This window comes from Felis catus, chromosome A2 (assembly GCF_018350175.1).
Source record: "Felis catus isolate Fca126 chromosome A2, F.catus_Fca126_mat1.0, whole genome shotgun sequence".
In the NCBI taxonomy this organism is placed as follows: Eukaryota; Metazoa; Chordata; class Mammalia; order Carnivora; family Felidae; genus Felis; species Felis catus.
This window is the reverse complement of record NC_058369.1, coordinates 61,139,143-61,155,428: the sequence shown is the minus strand read 5'-3', so window position 1 is coordinate 61,155,428 and position 16,286 is coordinate 61,139,143. Positions and strand designations below refer to the sequence as shown.

At 49.3% G+C, this 16,286-nt stretch overlaps 1 protein-coding gene across 13 annotated transcripts in view; it reads left to right on the top strand.

Annotated features, from left to right (window-relative positions):
* The window catches only part of URGCP (upregulator of cell proliferation), a 58,071-nt gene extending 43,201 nt beyond the window's left edge, over positions 1 to 14,870 (top strand). For all 13 annotated transcript variants that reach the window (XM_011280280.4, XM_019825176.3, XM_023250104.2 and 10 more), the window contains 4 exons: positions 131 to 201; positions 9,647 to 9,679; positions 9,903 to 9,941; positions 11,709 to 14,870. In XM_011280280.4, coding sequence (XP_011278582.1) covers positions 9,664 to 9,679; positions 9,903 to 9,941; positions 11,709 to 14,302 — 2,649 coding nt within the window. In that variant the 5' untranslated portion in view covers positions 131 to 201; positions 9,647 to 9,663 and the 3' untranslated portion in view covers positions 14,303 to 14,870. The remainder of the gene's footprint in view (positions 1 to 130; positions 202 to 9,646; positions 9,680 to 9,902; positions 9,942 to 11,708) is intronic.
* The last annotated feature ends 1,416 nt before the right edge of the window (positions 14,871 to 16,286 follow it).

The following is a 16,286-nucleotide window of genomic DNA, read 5'->3' as shown; positions in this document are numbered from 1 at the left end:
GGCGCGGCCAGGATTTGTAGTTTTCAAGTCCCCCCAAGAGGTTCTGACGTGCAGCCAACTTGACAGGTAGAATCAAGTTGTGGTATTACTTCATTATTTTCATTACAGTTTTCCTTTGGAATTGTTTCAGACGCTCAGATTTGGGAGAAGTGGCCCCAGGAATAAAAGCATCTGAGAGACGGACTGCGGTGGCCATTGCAGGTAACGGGGGCTGGCACCCGCTTGGAAGCTGGTTCTGGCGGCATCCTGGGCAGGGGCGCACAGGCCTCAGAAATAAATAAGCCTAAGGCTTTTGTTTTTCCTTTTATGAAACGATTCCATTCAAGGGCCTTTTAACTTCATATATTCAAAGTAGGGTTCAGTTTCCAACAGGTGATTATCCCACAGTTTTCTGGGAACGTATCGTCCAATTCAAGCATGTTGTTCCTGCCACCCTGAATCTTGGCTTTGGGGGACTGTCTACTTTGTGACCTGGGCACTTCTGAGCGTTGTGTTGGGACAACAGGGATAAAGCAGAACTGTCCCAAGCAGACCGATCCGTGGTCTTCCTGGCTGTGGTTCACACGGGCTGGGTCTCTTCCTCAGTGGGTTTGGGGGCTGGGGCTGCCTCTTGTGACTTCAGCTTTGAGGTATGGTGGCCACACATCAGACACCTTTTCTCTTAGAAATCCATGTTGGATCTATTGCTAATTCAGTGCTTCTCGAAATAAATATGTCCTATTGGATATCAGAGTGGTATGCAAAGATAACCCCACAAAAATATGTAAAGAAGTCTGGATTAATCAAATTCTGTTTTATTTTATTCATCCAAACAAATATTTGTTGACCACTTACCGTGTGCGGGCACTGGAGTAGGCACTGTGAATATAGTAAATAGTAGTGAATGCAGTGGCCCACGTCCCATGGAGCTTCTGTTCTAGAAGGTAGGCACTGGGGGAAGTAAAGGCCAGGTCAAGCCTCACAGCAAAGTTGGGATCAAGTAGAAATTGGCCAAAGCCTTACACCTTCTCAAGATCTAGAATGTGCTGTTCGGTACCGTAGCCATTAGGCACACAACGTCTACCTTGGTCACACCAGGTATATTTCAGGTGCTTGTTGGACATGCAGACTTAGAACATTTCCTTGACCACAGGGATTTCTGTCAGAACGAGAGTTGCTCTAGAGAGACTGGGAGGCAGCATGGGGTGATTGGGGGAGGGAATCCCCCCACTGGATGCCTGTTGTGAGCCAGGTGGTTAGTCACTATTGGTCCTTTGTTTCATTGAGGAAACCAATGCTCAGAGACACTCTGCTACCTTCCTACGTCCCATCTTTATTATCTCTCCAATGAATAAGCCTCTAGTAATTATTTTAAGAAATTTTCTTCTTGAGGTATGTGATTTCCTCTTCAGCCTGTTTCATTAATAAGACTTAAAAGCAAACTCTTCAACCTATAGGATTAAGAGGGAAGTTGTATTGAAGTGTGATGTACACCTGAAGAAGTGCCCACATTCCCAGTGTGTAACTGGAGAAATTTTCACAAACATGAACAGACCTATTTTAAGCAGCATCCAAAGAAGCCAAACACGTCAGTTTCCCAGTAGTCCCCTCCCACCCTGCCTCTTCCAGGGATACTCACACTCCCGATTTTTTTTTTTTTCAAAAAATTTTTTTTCAATATTTATTTATTTTTGGGACAGAGAGAGACAGAGCATGAACGGGGGAGGGTCAGAGAGAGAGACTCCCGATTTTTAAAAGCATGGATTCGTTTTATATATAATCCTCTTACAGAGTTTATTTACCTCATTTCCATCTGAGGGTGTTAATTACTTCATAGCTCATTCCTTATTTTTTAAATTTATTTTTGTAAAAAATGTTTATTTATTTTAAGAGAGAGAAAGAGAAAAGGGGAGGGGCAGAGAGAGAGGGAGAGAGAGAATCCCAAGCAGGCTCCGTCCTGTCAGCACAGAGCCCAATATGGGGCGCGAACTCACAAACTGTAAGATCATGACCCAAGCCGAAATCAAGAGTCAGATGCTCAACCGACTGAGTCACCCAGGTGCCCCTTTAGTTCATTCTTTAAAAGAAATTTAAGAAAACTCTTTAAACTCTTCTCATTCTGGGAAGGTGGCAGAATAGGAAACGCCAGGAATCTGTCTCCCAACCTGCGCAGACTTGTACTGGTGGATCTGGCCACTAACTGCTTTGTAACTCTGGAGTCAGGTGGAGATTTGCCACTTCCAGGGGGAGGCTTGGGTAGTAAATCTGTAGTTAGTTTGGTAAAAGCTACGTCTCTCAGCACAGTAGCAGCTCCCTGCCTCTCATTCCTAGACAGATGCAGGCTGCTGTGCACACAGTCCTGCAGCAGCTTGCACATGGCTGGCGGGAACCAGCTGGAGTGGGCAGAAAGAACCCTGCCCAAATACCGGGGATCTCCGCTCTGCTGCTTACTGCTTCTGATCACAGAGGTGCAGACACAGGGTGGCCGTTGGTGTTGCTGCCCCTTCCTTATTGTTGCAAGCCCCTCCTCCTCCAGCTGAAGTGACTTCCAGGGGATTTCAAGACCAGCACCCTTCCTCCCATTAATTTTTTGCCCTTTCCCCTTCTGGGAGCCAGACATTAGACACTAGAACATTCAAAAGCAATTGCATATGTGGGGAAATTAGATAGCGGGTGGGCATTCCCAAAGAAGATTTCAGAAAACACCTCAGAGGGCCTAAATTTCACACCTCAGTTTGCTCCTGAGCACAGAGCTCACCTACACAACCCAACAAATAATAACAAAGAGCAGCAAACCCTGGGGAAGGTGGGGGTATCTGATTTCCAGAGTTACCACATTATTAGATTCAAATGTCTAGTGTTCAATAAAGCAATCACAAGGCACACAAATAAACAGGGAAATATGACCCATTCAAAGAAAAACAAATTGAACAAAAGCAGGCACTGAAAAGATTGAGGGCAGATGTATTAGGCGAAGACTTTAAGACAATGATCCTAAAGATGCTCAGAAATCTGAAGGAAAATGTGGAGAAAGTCAAGAACATGATATGTGAACTAAACAGTAATATCAATAAAGAGCTAGAATAAGAAACCAAAAGAAATTCTGGAGCTGAAAAGAACAGTAACCAGAATGAAAACTTCACTTGTGGAATTCAGAGGCAGATGGAAGCAGATGAAAGAAAGAATCCGTGAACTTAAAGATAGGACAATGGAACTTATGGAAGCTGAGGACCAGAGACAGAAAGATTGAAGAAAAGCATACAGAACCTAAGATGTCCATAGGACACCATCAGTAGGTACTCATTGTGGGCCTCCCAGAAGGAGGGAGGAGAGAGAGAGAGGGGCAGAGAGAATATTTGAAGAAATAATGGCTGAGAACTTCCTAAAAAGACATGCATATAAAATCCAAGAAACTCAACAAAGTCCAGGTAAGATGAATTTTAAGAGACCCACACCAAGACACGTTACAATTAAACTTCAACAAGAGAAGGAGTGAGTCTTGAAGGCAGCAGCAGAGAGGCAGATCATCACATACACAGGATCCTCCAAGATCATCTCTAGATTCCTCATCAGAAACTTTGGAAACCAGAAGACAGTGGGAATATATATTTAAAGTGCTAAAAAAATAAAAATAAAGTGCTAAGCAAACAAAAAAACTATGAGCTAAGAATCCTATACCCAGCAAATCTGTCCTTCAAAAGTGAAGGAGAGGGATGCCTGGGTGGCTCATTCAGTTAAGCTTCTAACTCTTGATCTCAGCTCAGGTCTTAATCTCAAGGTCATGAGTTCAAGCCCCATATGGGGCTCCGTGCTGGGCATGAAGCCTACTTTTAAAAAAAGTGAAGGAGAAACAGATATTCCCAGGTAAAGAGAAGCTGAGGGAGTTGGTGACCTTACACCTGCCCTACAGAAAATGCACCAGGGAATTTTACAGGTGAAAAGAAAGGACACTAAACAGTGACTGTATTACTGATGTATTGAGATGTAAAGATCTAAATAAAGGTAAATACATGGGCAATTATAATAGCTAATGTAACAATTCTAACAATGGTTTGTAGCTTACTTCTTGTTTTCTATATAAGACTAATACATTTTAAAGAAAAAAAATGTAATAGTAATATTACTGTAACTTTGGTTTTTAACTCCAAATCTCATTTCCTGCATAACTTATGAGACTAATGCATTTGAAAGAATTAGTAGTTTATGTTCTGGGACACTCAGTGTATAAAGATGTGCTTTTGTCATATCAACAACCAAAAGAGGTGGGGGTAGAATGTAAAGGGGCAAAGTTTTTGGACGTATATAGGTCATGTAGAAAACAAAGAGCAAAATGACAGAAGTAAGTGCCTCCTTGTCAGTGGTTACTTTAAGTATAAAGGCATTAAACTCTTCAATGAAAAGACAGAGATTGGCACAACTATATGCTGTCTACAGGAGACTCACTTGAGATCCAAAGATAAAAAGAAGTTGAAAGTGACAGGATGAAGAAAGGTATTCCATGCAGATAATAACCAGTGGATAGTAGGAGTGGCTATACTAATATCAGACAAAATAGATTCCACATAAAAAAGGTTGCAAGAGACAAACAAGGGCATTGTATGTTAATAGAAGACTCAATACAGCAAGAAGATACAATAATTATAAACATGTACACACCTAATGACAGCCCATCAAAATATTTGAAACAAGAACTGATAGAATAGAAAGGAGAAATAGCTCTACAGTATGAGCTGGGAACATTAATACCCCACTCACAATAATAGATAGAACAACCAGACAGAAGACAAGAAAAGAAATAGAGGATTTAGGGGCGCCTGGGTGGCTCAGTCGGTTAAGCGTCCGACTTCAACTCAGGTCAGCTCTGGGCTGATGGCTCAGAGCCTGGAGCCTGCTTCCGATTCTGTGTCTCCCTCTCTCTCTGCCCCTCCCCCATTCATGCTCTGTCTCTCTCTGTCCCAAAAATAAATAAACGTTGAAAAAAAAATTAAAAAAAAAAAAAGAAATAGAGGATTTAAAGAGCACAGTAAACTGTCCACATCTAACAAACATAGAGAACACTTAACCCAGCAACATGACACACACGTTCTTCTAAAGTGTACGTCCACAAGTCAAGTCTACAGAGATTTTACAAGATAGATATTGTAAAGTGAGCACGATGGGATGTAGTTATAAATCAATAAAACCTAAAACTGAATAATTGTAAAAATTGTGGACACTAAACACACTTTCAACCAGGGTTTCAAGGTAGAAATCTCAAGAAAGTTAGAAAATACTTAGAGACAAATGAAAGCAAAAACACAAAACACCCAAACATGTAGGATGCAGCAAAAACAGTGTTAAGAGGGAAAATTTAGAGCTATAAGAACTTACATTAAAAATAAGAAATGTATTGGGGCGCCTGGGTGGCACAGTCGGTTAAGTGCCCGACTTCAGCCAGGTCATGATCTCGCGGTCTGTGAGTTCGAGCCCCGCGTCAGGCTCTGGGCTGATGGCTCAGAGCCTGGAGCCTGTTTCCGATTCTGTGTCTCCCTCTCTCTGCCCCTCCCCCGTTCATGCTCTGTCTCTCTCTGTCCCAAAAATAAATAAACGTTGAAAAAAAAAAATAAGAAATGTGTGGGGCTCCTGGGTGGCTCAGTCGGTTAAGTGTCCAACTCTTGGTTTCAGCTCAGGTCTTGATCTCATGGCTCATGAGTTTGAGCCTTGTGTCGAGCTCTGTGCTGACAGTGCAGAGCGTGCTTGGGATTCTGTCTCCCTCTGTCTGCCCCTCTGCCACTCACTCTGTCTCTGTCTCTCTCAAAATAAATAAACTTAAAAAAAAAACATCTGGGGCGCCTGGGTGGTTCAGTCAGTTAAGTGTCTGACTTTGGCTCAGGTCATGATCTCGTGGTTCGAGGGTTTGAGCCCTGTGTCGGGCTCTGTGCTAACAGCTTGGAGCCTGTAGCCTGCTTCAGATTCTGTGTCTTCCTCTCTCTCTGCCCCTCCCCAACTCATGCACACTTGCTCGCTCAAAAAAATAAACATTAAAAAAATTTAAAGAAATAAACATCTCAAATCAACAACATAATTTTACAACTTAAGGAACCAGAAAAAGAAGAACAAGTGAAACCCGCAGCTAGCAGGAGGAAGAAAATACTAAAGATTGGAGCAGGGATCAGTAAAACAGAGATTAGAAAAATGGTGCAGAAAATCAATGAAACCAGAAATGAATTCTTGGATAAGAGCAACAACACTGACAAACTTTTAGCTACACTGACTAAGAAAAAAGGAGAAAATACTCCTATCACTAAAATCAGAAATGGATGTGGGAGTGTGAATGGTGTGGCTGCTGGGGAAAACTGGGTGGAGCTTCCGCAAAAAATTAAATATAGAAACGCCATATGGCCTAGCAGTTCCATTTCTGGGCGGGGCCCAAAGAATTGAAAGCAAGGTCTGCAGGAGATCTTTATGCACCTATATCAATAGCGTCATCACGACAGCTAAAACATGAAGGTGACCCAAGTGTCCATCACCTCCTGGAGAGATTTCCCAAATGTGGTCCATCTGCACAATGGAATGTGATTCAGCCTTAAAAAGGAAGAAAATCCCACCATATGCTTTAGCATGGATGGACCATGAGGACATCATGCCAAATGAAATAAGCCAGTCACAAAAAGACAAACGCTGTGTGATTCTGTGTATGTGAGGCACTCAGAGTCGCAGAGACCAGAACTGGTTTACAGGGACTGGGTCGGGGAGAATGGGAGTTACTGTCTAGTAGGATTAGGACTCTGTGTTCACAATGCGGGTGGTAGATGGCTGCACAACAGTAAATGAACTGATTCAACACCACTCAGCTGTACACCCACAAATGTGCAAGGTAGTAAATTTTCTGTTATGTGTATTTTTTTAATGTTTATTTTTGAGAGAGAGCAAGAATGAGTGGAGGTAGGGGCAGAGAGACAGGAAGACACACAATCCAAAGCAGTCTCCAGCTCTGAGCTGTCAGCACAGAGCCCAATGCAGGGCTCAAACCCAAGAACTGTGAGATCACAACCTGAGCCAAAATCAGATGCTTAACCAACTGAGCCACCTAGGTGCCCCTGTTATGTGTATTTTTTTAAAAAATGTTTTTAAAATTATTTTTGAAAAGGAGAGCATGAGCTAGGGAGGGGCAGAGAGAGGGGAACAGAGGATCTGAAGCAGGCCCTGTGCTGACAGCAGAGAGACGGATGTGGGGCTTGAACTCGTGAACCATGAGATCATGGCCTGAGCTGAAGTCTGACGCTCAACCAGATGAGTCACCCAGGTGCCCCATGTTATATATATTTTAACACAATAAGAAAGGAGAAATTATTTTGAGAGCAGGGGAGGGGCAGAGAGGGAGAGGGAGAATCCCACGCAGGCTCCACACTGTCAGTGCAGACAGTGTGGGGCTCGAACTTGAACCATGTGATCATGACCTGAGCCAAAGTCAAGAGTCAAACTTTTTTTTGTTTTATTTTTTTACATTTATTTATTTTTGGTAGACAGAGACAGAGCACAAGTGGGGGAGGGGCAGAGAGAGAGGGAAACACAGAATCTGAAGCAGGGTCCAGGCTCCAAGCTGTCAGCACAGAGCTCGACATGGGGCTCGAACTCACAAACTTCGAGATCATGACCTGAGCTGAAGTCGGACGCTTAACCAACTGAGCCACCCAGGTACCCCAAGAGTCGGACGTTTAACTAACTGAGGCACCCAGGCACCCCATCCTTTGAATGGGGTTTTTTTCTTTTTGTTTGAAGTTGCGAGAGTCGTTTTATGTATCCTAGAAACTGGACCCGAATCGCATATGATTTGCACGTGTTTTCCCCTATTCTGTAGGTTGTCTTTCCACTTTGTTCACAGTGCTCTTTGATGCACATGAAATTTTTATCTTCATGCAGTCCTGTTTTTTTTTTTTTTTTTTTTTTTTTTTTTTTTTTTCTGTTGTTGCCTGTGCTTTGGGCATGACGGCTAAGGATCCATTGGCAGATCCAAGGTTACAAAGATTTACTCCTTTTCACTCTTATATTTAGGTCTTATAGAGTTCATCTTTGTACAGGGTGTGAGGTGGGAGTTCAACTTCATTCTCCTTCATATACACTAATAGCCCCAAGGTGTGAAGCAGTGTCTTCGATGTCCACGGACTGTCCAGTAGCAAGCACTCCAAAACACGGTGAAAGCTCTGTGGAGTGAGTACTGGGTGCCATAATAACTGGGGAAAAGTAATTCAGTTTCGTGGGTGAGAGTCGTTCTAATCCCCCCACTGACCTATCATTTCAGTGGGAGCACCCGGCCAGCACTCTGTCCCTGGAAGCCTGGCACCCCCGGGGGTCGGAGCCTGGGCCTGTCCAGCAGGAACTATAGTGAAGAGCTTGGCCCCCCCAGGAGCAAGCCCTTGCTGGCCCCCACGTCTGCTGCTGACTGGTGCCTATCTGGGCTCCCAGCGATCTTGGCCTACGGACGTCTAGGGTCCCCTGCCCCACGGTGGTTCCTGCAGTTTGATAGGCTGACCCTTTGGCCACTTTGTGCCTCCTTGACGTCACCCACCTGTAATCTGCCCTGTGCGCATCAGAGCTGTGTCCCATCCCTACCAAAAGGAGGCCCTGGCTTCTGTGAGTCTGAGGTTTACCCTGTGATTCCTGCTCACAACTGCTCTCAGAGCTACCTAGAGCCAGGCCTGGGCTCCTCTCTGTCCCGTCATCTCCTATATTTTCTCGGAGGGCATTTTGGATTCCTTGGAAAAAATCCTTCTGATGTTTTTTCTCCACTTTGAATAAACTGATCTTTTGATGGCTCAACACAGTGGTTTGATGTGTGTGACTCATCTGTCCTCCATGCTCTCGTGATTTCTCCAACCACTTTCCTGTTTCTCTTCCCTGCTCTTCACATCTGTTTCCAGAAATGCCATCAAAGAAGACTGAAAGGTCATGTTTATCTGCCTCCTGCTATGGAAATCATGAGAGGAATTAATCTGAAAATATCAGAATCTTTTCTTGATTCATAATCTTTAAAAAATATAATTTTAATTTTGGATTAGATGGTACTTTTACTTGGATCAAAAGCTGGAACAATAAAAAAGTACACACTGAAGTCTTGCTCCCACTGTCCCATGTTTGCAGTCAGGGCTGTAGGGTTTTGAGGTCTTTGTACATCTGAATGGCACTAACTTAAATACACCCTGTAGTAAAGTGTTAGTGTCAATGGACATACCCTGATGCTAGAGTTTGGACAGATAACTTTGGACGTGGAAGTCATGGCCCTTCCCCAGGAGAGGTGCCTCATTTCCAGGGATTTCAAAAGCTCTATGATAGAATAAAAATGATGTCTGTAGGAGGTCATCTTGAAATTGAACCAAGGAATTTGCATTGACTTATGTTTTAAATAGTTTCTAACATCAAAGATTATAAGTTTCATGAACTTATTTATATTTTATTTTTGGAAACTTGAAGTAAATTCTTCAAGATACATGTTCTAGAGCAAATCAGTGTTTCATATGTAGCTGTTACTACTTTGTGTCATATTTGGGGCTGGAAAAAAATGTACACAGGAAAAACTGAAGTTAAAAGCAGTAATAATAAACAGGAGCCCCCACATTCTCACTGAGACTTTTTGGTAGAAAGGTCCTAACTTGCTGATGAAAGTCCTCATGTGTGTGTTTTCTTCCAGATCTGGAATGGAGAGAAATGGAAGCAGATGACTGTGAGTCTCATGTGGGAGGAGACAGCAGGGTTTGGGGTGGACCAGTCTGGGGAAAGGGGGAGGGTGGGTAGACTGAGAACTCACTGGGATTTTACATTGTGAACACTGGGGAGAACTTGCTGTCTTAGTGAGAAGAAGGAAGGTTCTGGGTTTAGCCTAAATTAATTTGTGTCAGTCTAAGGTGCTGATCTGATTGACACCTCATTTTCCTTTGCTTTTTTAGACGGTACAAATGAGGCTCAGGACAGTGACTTCCCAACAGGTACGTATTTTCTCTGCTCTCACCCCTGTCCTGTCAAGGGAGGACAGCTCCTGTGTCAGAGTCTCTGCTAGCCCCTTAGTCCTCAGTGTCACCACTAACCGGGACAGTGATGGACACTAGCGTCTTGGCAGGGGAAGCTGCAAGTGCAGGAATCTTACTTGTGACGAGTCCCCACAGTGGTTCTAAATTTTTTTTTAATGTTTATTTATTTTTGAGACAGAGAGCATGAGCACGGGAGGGGCAGAGAGAGAGGGAGACACAGAATCCGAAGCAGGATCCAGGCTCCGAGCTGTCAGCACAGAGCCTGATGCGGGGCTCGAACCCATGAACTGCAAGATCATGACCCGAGCCGAAGTCAGACCCTCAACTGACTGACCCCCTCCCCCCAGGCACCCCCTGCTCCAACAGTGGTTCTAAAGTGCAGTGGGATCGGGGGGGGGGGGCTCTGGCTGTTCCAGTGGTTTCTGTGACACTCCCACCAAGGGCCACACACTAGGCATGGATGCCTGTGAGGTTTCTTGTTCTGGCTTTTCCCCATTGCCCATCACCACCATGCTACTTAAAAGATAAAAACCGTTGTTCCATGTCTGGGTAAGAAAAACCACGTCCCTGGTTTCATTCAGGCAAAACTCAAGAGACCTGAGCAGCACCTTTTCTATTCCTGTGTGACCCCATGCATCTCTTTTGTTTCTGCAGCAAGTTTACCAGCCCTGTGTTACTGCAGCCACACTGCACCCCCACCCCCTCCCAACGCAGGGCAGGTTCTGAAGAGAGGCGGCCCCTGCAGGGGAGGAGACACCTGTGTCCCAGGGCTGAGTCCTGCTGGTCACCCAGGAGGGCCCCGGACCAGGGCTGTGCCTCCTCTCAGGGTTTATATGAACATGTGGGTAACTTCATAGGCCTTCTCTTTTGAGAAAGGAGTGGAAAAAAGCCTGCAGCTCAGTAGGATTTGCATTTTTCAATTGTTCGTTTATTGGACCATGACAGCATACTAATCCTATGCAGTATGGAAATTGGCCAGATGCCACGCCCAAGAACAGGGGCAGTGGGTGAAACCTTTCGAGGAGTTACTGTGCTGAGTGTAGTGCTTGCTAAGAGTTCGTACTGTGTTGGGTGGTATTTGGGGATCTGGACAAGTAAGTGCAGACTTCTGGTAATCTCTACCAAATATTTTACCCCCGTAACAGTAAAACCACATTATTGGCTTCAGAGTCACAAAACTGGTTGCTAGCTATGATTTCTGTGACTCTCTATCTAGTGATAACTTCCTTTTCCCTTTAAAAATCCTCCAAGTTGTTTGTAAAAACAAAAGAATGTAACCTGGAAAATCCGAGTGACTCAGTGATTATGTCGCTTGTGGGAAATTCCTGGTGACAGTGTGCAGGGACCCCGCTTCTTGCCCAGAGTGTGGGGAAAGTCCATGGGGTCACTTGGCAGGGGTGGGGGTGTGGTCAGAGAAGGGGTCCTGCGTCCCATGTGTGGGTGCATGGCTGTGCACTCTACATGGTTAAATTGGGGCCCCAGTGTGGCTGGGTCTTATGGGTTTCAGGAGAAACCAGACGTGTAGACTGGACTCTCCCAGTTCTTAAACGTGGCCCCTTGGTGTCTTCTCTCTAATGTCCAACGTGTCTGGTGGTGTTTGGGTCTGGGGGTGGTGTGAGTTTGATCTCAGGCAGGCCTTGGGAGGCCGTCCCCCATCCCACCTGTAACCGGGGCCCCTGATGCGTGGGGTGAGCACTGACGTCTTCTCCCCCCACCCCCCCACAGCGGAGAGGAGCAGGCTGCAGGAGATGCTGTCGCTGCTGGGGCTGGAGACCTATCAGGCCCAGAAGCTCAGCCTCCAGGACGCCCTGCAGATCAGCAGCGACAGCATGAGAAACTGGGCCCCTCAGGCCCCCAAAGACCTGCCCTGGAATTTCCTCAGGAAGCTGCAGGCCCTCAACGCTGAGGCCAGGAACACCACCATGGTGCTGGATGTGCCCCCGGACGCCAGGCCAATGGAGAAGGAGAGCCAGATGGAAGAGGAGATCATCTACTGGGACGCAGCTGACGACATCTCCGCGGACATCTATTCCTTCTCAGAGCTGCCGACGCCCGACACGCCTGTGAACCCCTTGGACCTTCTCTGTGCCCTTCTGCTCTCCTCAGATGGTTTCCTGCAGCAGGAAATTGTGCTGAAAATGTCCCTGTGCCAGTTTGCACTCCCTCTTGTCTTGCCTGACTCGGAGAACCACTACCACACGTTTCTGCTGTGGGCCCTGAGGGCCGTGGTGCGGACGTGGTGGGCGCAGCCCCCGCGGGGCGTGGGCGGCCTCCGAGAGGACAGCGCGGTGCTGTCCCGGGCTCCCACCTTCGCCTTCGTGCGCATGGAGGTCAGCAGCAACTCCAAGTCACAGCTGCTCAACGCTGTGCTCAGCCCCAGCCACCGGCCACGGGACTGCTTCTGGCATCGCGACCTGAGTGTGGGCACCAACCCCCGGGAGATCGCAGATGGGCTGGTGGAAGTCTCCTGGTTCCTCCCCAGTGGCAGGGAGGACCTGGATGTGTTCCCGGAGCCCGTGGCCTTTCTGAACCTGCGGGGCGACATTGGGTCTCACTGGCTGCAGTTCAAGCTCTTGACCGAGATCTCGTCCGCCGTGTTCATCCTGACCGACAACATCAGCAGGAAGGACTACAAGCTGCTCTACTCCCTGAGGGGCTCGGCCACCAAGTACTATTTCATCCTGAGCCCCTACCGTGGGAAGCGGAACACAAACCTCAGGTTCCTGAACAAGCTCATCCCGGTGCTGAAGATGGACCACTCACACGTGCTGGTGAAGGTCAGCAGCACCGACAGCGCAGGCTTCGTGCGCAGGGTCCGCTCCATCGTGGCGCACGTGGCCCGGTCCCCCTGCAGGAGGTTGTCTGTGGAGGAGATGGCGCACGCGGCCCGTAAGCTGGGGCTGAGGGTGGACGAGGACTGTGACGAGTGTCAGCGGGCAAAGCAGCGTATGGAGCGCATCACCAGGAGGATCAAGGACTGTGACGCCTACCGCAGGGACGAGCTGTGGCTGCAGGGGGACCCCTGGCGGAAGGCGGCCCAGGTGGAGAAGGAGCTGTGCCAGGCCCAGAGGGCAGGGGACCCTCCTGACAAGGGCAGGGCAGAGCTGGGGCACCGGCTGCTAGAACTTCGTGCACAGCAGAACCGCCAGGACCCTGCCTGGGGGCTGCAGGAGTTCATCGCAGGCATCAGCAGCCCCTCACTGGCTGAGAAGCAGTACTTCCTGAGGTGGATGGAGTGGGGACTGGCCCGCGTGGCCCAGCCAAGGCCGCGGCAGCCTCCTGAGACCATTCTTAGCCTGAGACCCAAGCACTGTGGCATGGTGGACTTCGGGGAGCTGCTCTGGCCTGAGCCCCTGGGTGTAGAGCACTTCCTGCGGGAGATGGGACAGTTTTATGAGGCAGAAAGCTGCCTGGTGGAGGCAGGGAAGCTGCCGGCCGGCCAGAGGCGGTTTGCCCACTTCCCGGGCCTGGCCCTGGAGCTGCTGCTGAAGGGGCTGCCCTTGGAGCTGATCGACGGCAGCACGCTGAGTACCCCCCTGCACTGGGTCACGGGGCTTCTGAAGGAGCTGCACGTTCGCCTGGAGAGGAGGTCGCGCCTGGTGGTCCTGTCGGCACTGGGCGCACCGGGCACTGGGAAGTCCACGCTTCTCAACACCATGTTTGGGCTGCGCTTTGCCACGGGGCGGGGGTGTGGCCCTCGAGGGGCCTTCATGCAGCTGGTCACTGTGGCCGAGAACTTCAGCCAGGATCTGGGCTGCGACCACATCCTGGTGATAGACTCCGGGGGCTTGATAGGCGGGGCCCTGACTGCAGCCGGGGAGAGGTTCGAGCTGGAGGCCTCCCTGGCCACTCTGCTCATGGGGCTGAGCAACGTCACTGTGGTGAGCCTGGCCGAGACGAGGGACATACCACCAGCTGTTCTGCACGCGTTTCTGAGGTTGGAGAAAACGGGGCACGTGCCCAACTATCAGTTTGTGTACCAGAACCTCCAGGATGCGTGTGCCCCCGGCCCCAGGCCTCGGGACAGGAGGCCGCTCCTGGATCCCCCTGGAGACGTGAGCAGAGCCGGCGCACAGATGGAGAAGCAGGGCGACGGCATCCGGACGCTGGCCGACCTGGCCTTTTGCGACCCTGAGAAGCAGCATGTTTGGCACATCCCTGGCCTGTGGCATGGGGTGCCTCCCATGGCTGCGGTGAGCTTGGGGTACAGCGAGGCCATTTTTGAGTTAAAGAGGTGTCTGCTGGAAAACATCAGGAACGGCCTGTCCAACCAGAACAAAAACATCCAGCAGCTCATTGAGCTGGTGAGGCGGCTCTGAGTGTTAGGAGGGGGCCTGTTCTGAAGGTGGTGTGCCTGTGGGGGCTGTGCCCGGCACCTGACCCCGTGAGAAGGGAGAAGGGCAAGAGCCTGGGGGGAGGGGGCTGGGGTTCCTTAAACAGTGTTGAGAGGGAGGTGACCGCACAGACCTGCTCAGAGATGCTCTCGGGAGCCAAGGGGCCCTGGGGCAGGGCGTGCACACACAGCAGGAGTTTGTTCCGTGTGCAGCTCCTTTCCAGGCCCCTGTGCTCTGGCTCCCTTTCCTTCGTCCCTGGGGTGGGGGGTAGTACCCCTGCAGCCCAGCCGGTACGGGGTGGGGGTGAGGAGGGGGGGTTGCTGGACGCCGCCCTGAGGAAGTGGAGGCAGGCCCTTCCTCCGTGACCTGCTGGTCCCGACTGACCCCCATGGAGAGTCCCCCCTGGCTCCCTCCACCTCCTGCAGCCGTGTCTGCCCTGCCCCAGACTGTGAGTTCCTTGGGGATGGGGCTGTGTGTGACCCGACTCTGTACCCCCAGGGCCTGGCACAGGGCCCTGCGCACTGTAGGCGCTTAATAAATGTTTGTTAAAAGAGTGGAGTGAATGAACGTGCATGTGATAGTGACAGGCAGGTTCCTCTGTTTCCTCAAAGAGGATCACGGTGTCTAAGGAGGTTGCACACAGAGCATCCGCAATGGGGGGTGGGGGGGAAGGGACACCTGAGAGAAGTGTCCTACAGCTGCCCTGCTGTCCCCTGTCTTTACACAGAGGTCTGCCCTCAGGCTGTTACCAGGAGCACAGAAATAAAAGTCTTCACAGCCACGCTGGGTGTGGCTATCAAGGTCCCACTTTCTAGGCTACGAAGGGAGGCCTAGAGCAGTGAAGCCCCGTCCCACACACCTGGGTGGGGAGAGGGGCTGACCTGATGGGACCCTGCTCAGGGACATCACCCCTGGACCCCTGCAGCTGCCAGGCTGACCCAAGCCAGACCCTGGCGTCTGCCCTTCATCTGGCTTCCTGTCTGTGGGCCAGGCTCCCTCCCCGACGTCACCTTGAGCCCCTCCACCATGGATGCTTCAGCCTGATCCTTGCCAGCGTTGGCCCTCCCTGAAGCCGGGGCACCTCAGGATCCCTGGAACCCAGCCCCGCTCCCTCACCAGCTCTGGGGGTCTGCTGCTTAGGCTCTGGGGCTTCCTCCCCTCCATAAGTTGTGACTTTGGGGAAGAACTGGGCCCCCAGTGGTGACCAGGAGCTCCTCCGTGTGTTCCCTGTTCTCCTTTGCCAGACTCCACAAGGGGGCGCCCTCTGGACCGGACCGCTTTCCCAAAGCCCTTTTCTGTACTTCCAGGACGCCCAGGCTGCTGCTCCCCTGATGTTCAGTGCTGTGCCTGGGTCCTGGGAGCCTGGCTCTGGATGCACCAGATGGAAGCTGAAAACATGACCTCTTGCTAATTTAGGAAAACCGGGGCACTTGGGGGGCTCAGTTGGTTAAACATCCCACTTCAGCTCAGGTTATGGTCTCAAGGTTCATGAGTTCAAGCCCCCCCCCCCCCCCCCCCCCCCCCCCCCCCCGCCCGTTGAGCTCTGTGCTGACAGCTTGGAGCCTGGAGCCTGCTTCGAGTTCTGTGTCTCCCTCTTTCTCTGCCCCTCCCCCACTTGCTCTCTCTCTCTTAAAAATAAATAAAAACATTAAAAAAATATATCATTATAAATTTAGGAAAACCTTTTCCCTTCTGAAACTCAGAACCTCTAACCTTCAGGCACTAGAAACTCATCTCTTCAGGATCATTAACACAAACTGTAAGGGGTTGGTTCACCTGGAAATACTAAAACCTCTTCTTACTTTCTTCCCGTAAAGCTGGGGAACTACCCAGTAGCTTCTCCAGCACAGTAAGAATATCAGCCAGGATCATCATGGGTCCAAAGTTCAGACATTGGAAACCTTGCTTAGAATTTTTGAATATCAACCATTTCCCTTAAAAATTGATTCAAGCTCTTCCTGAAATCTGA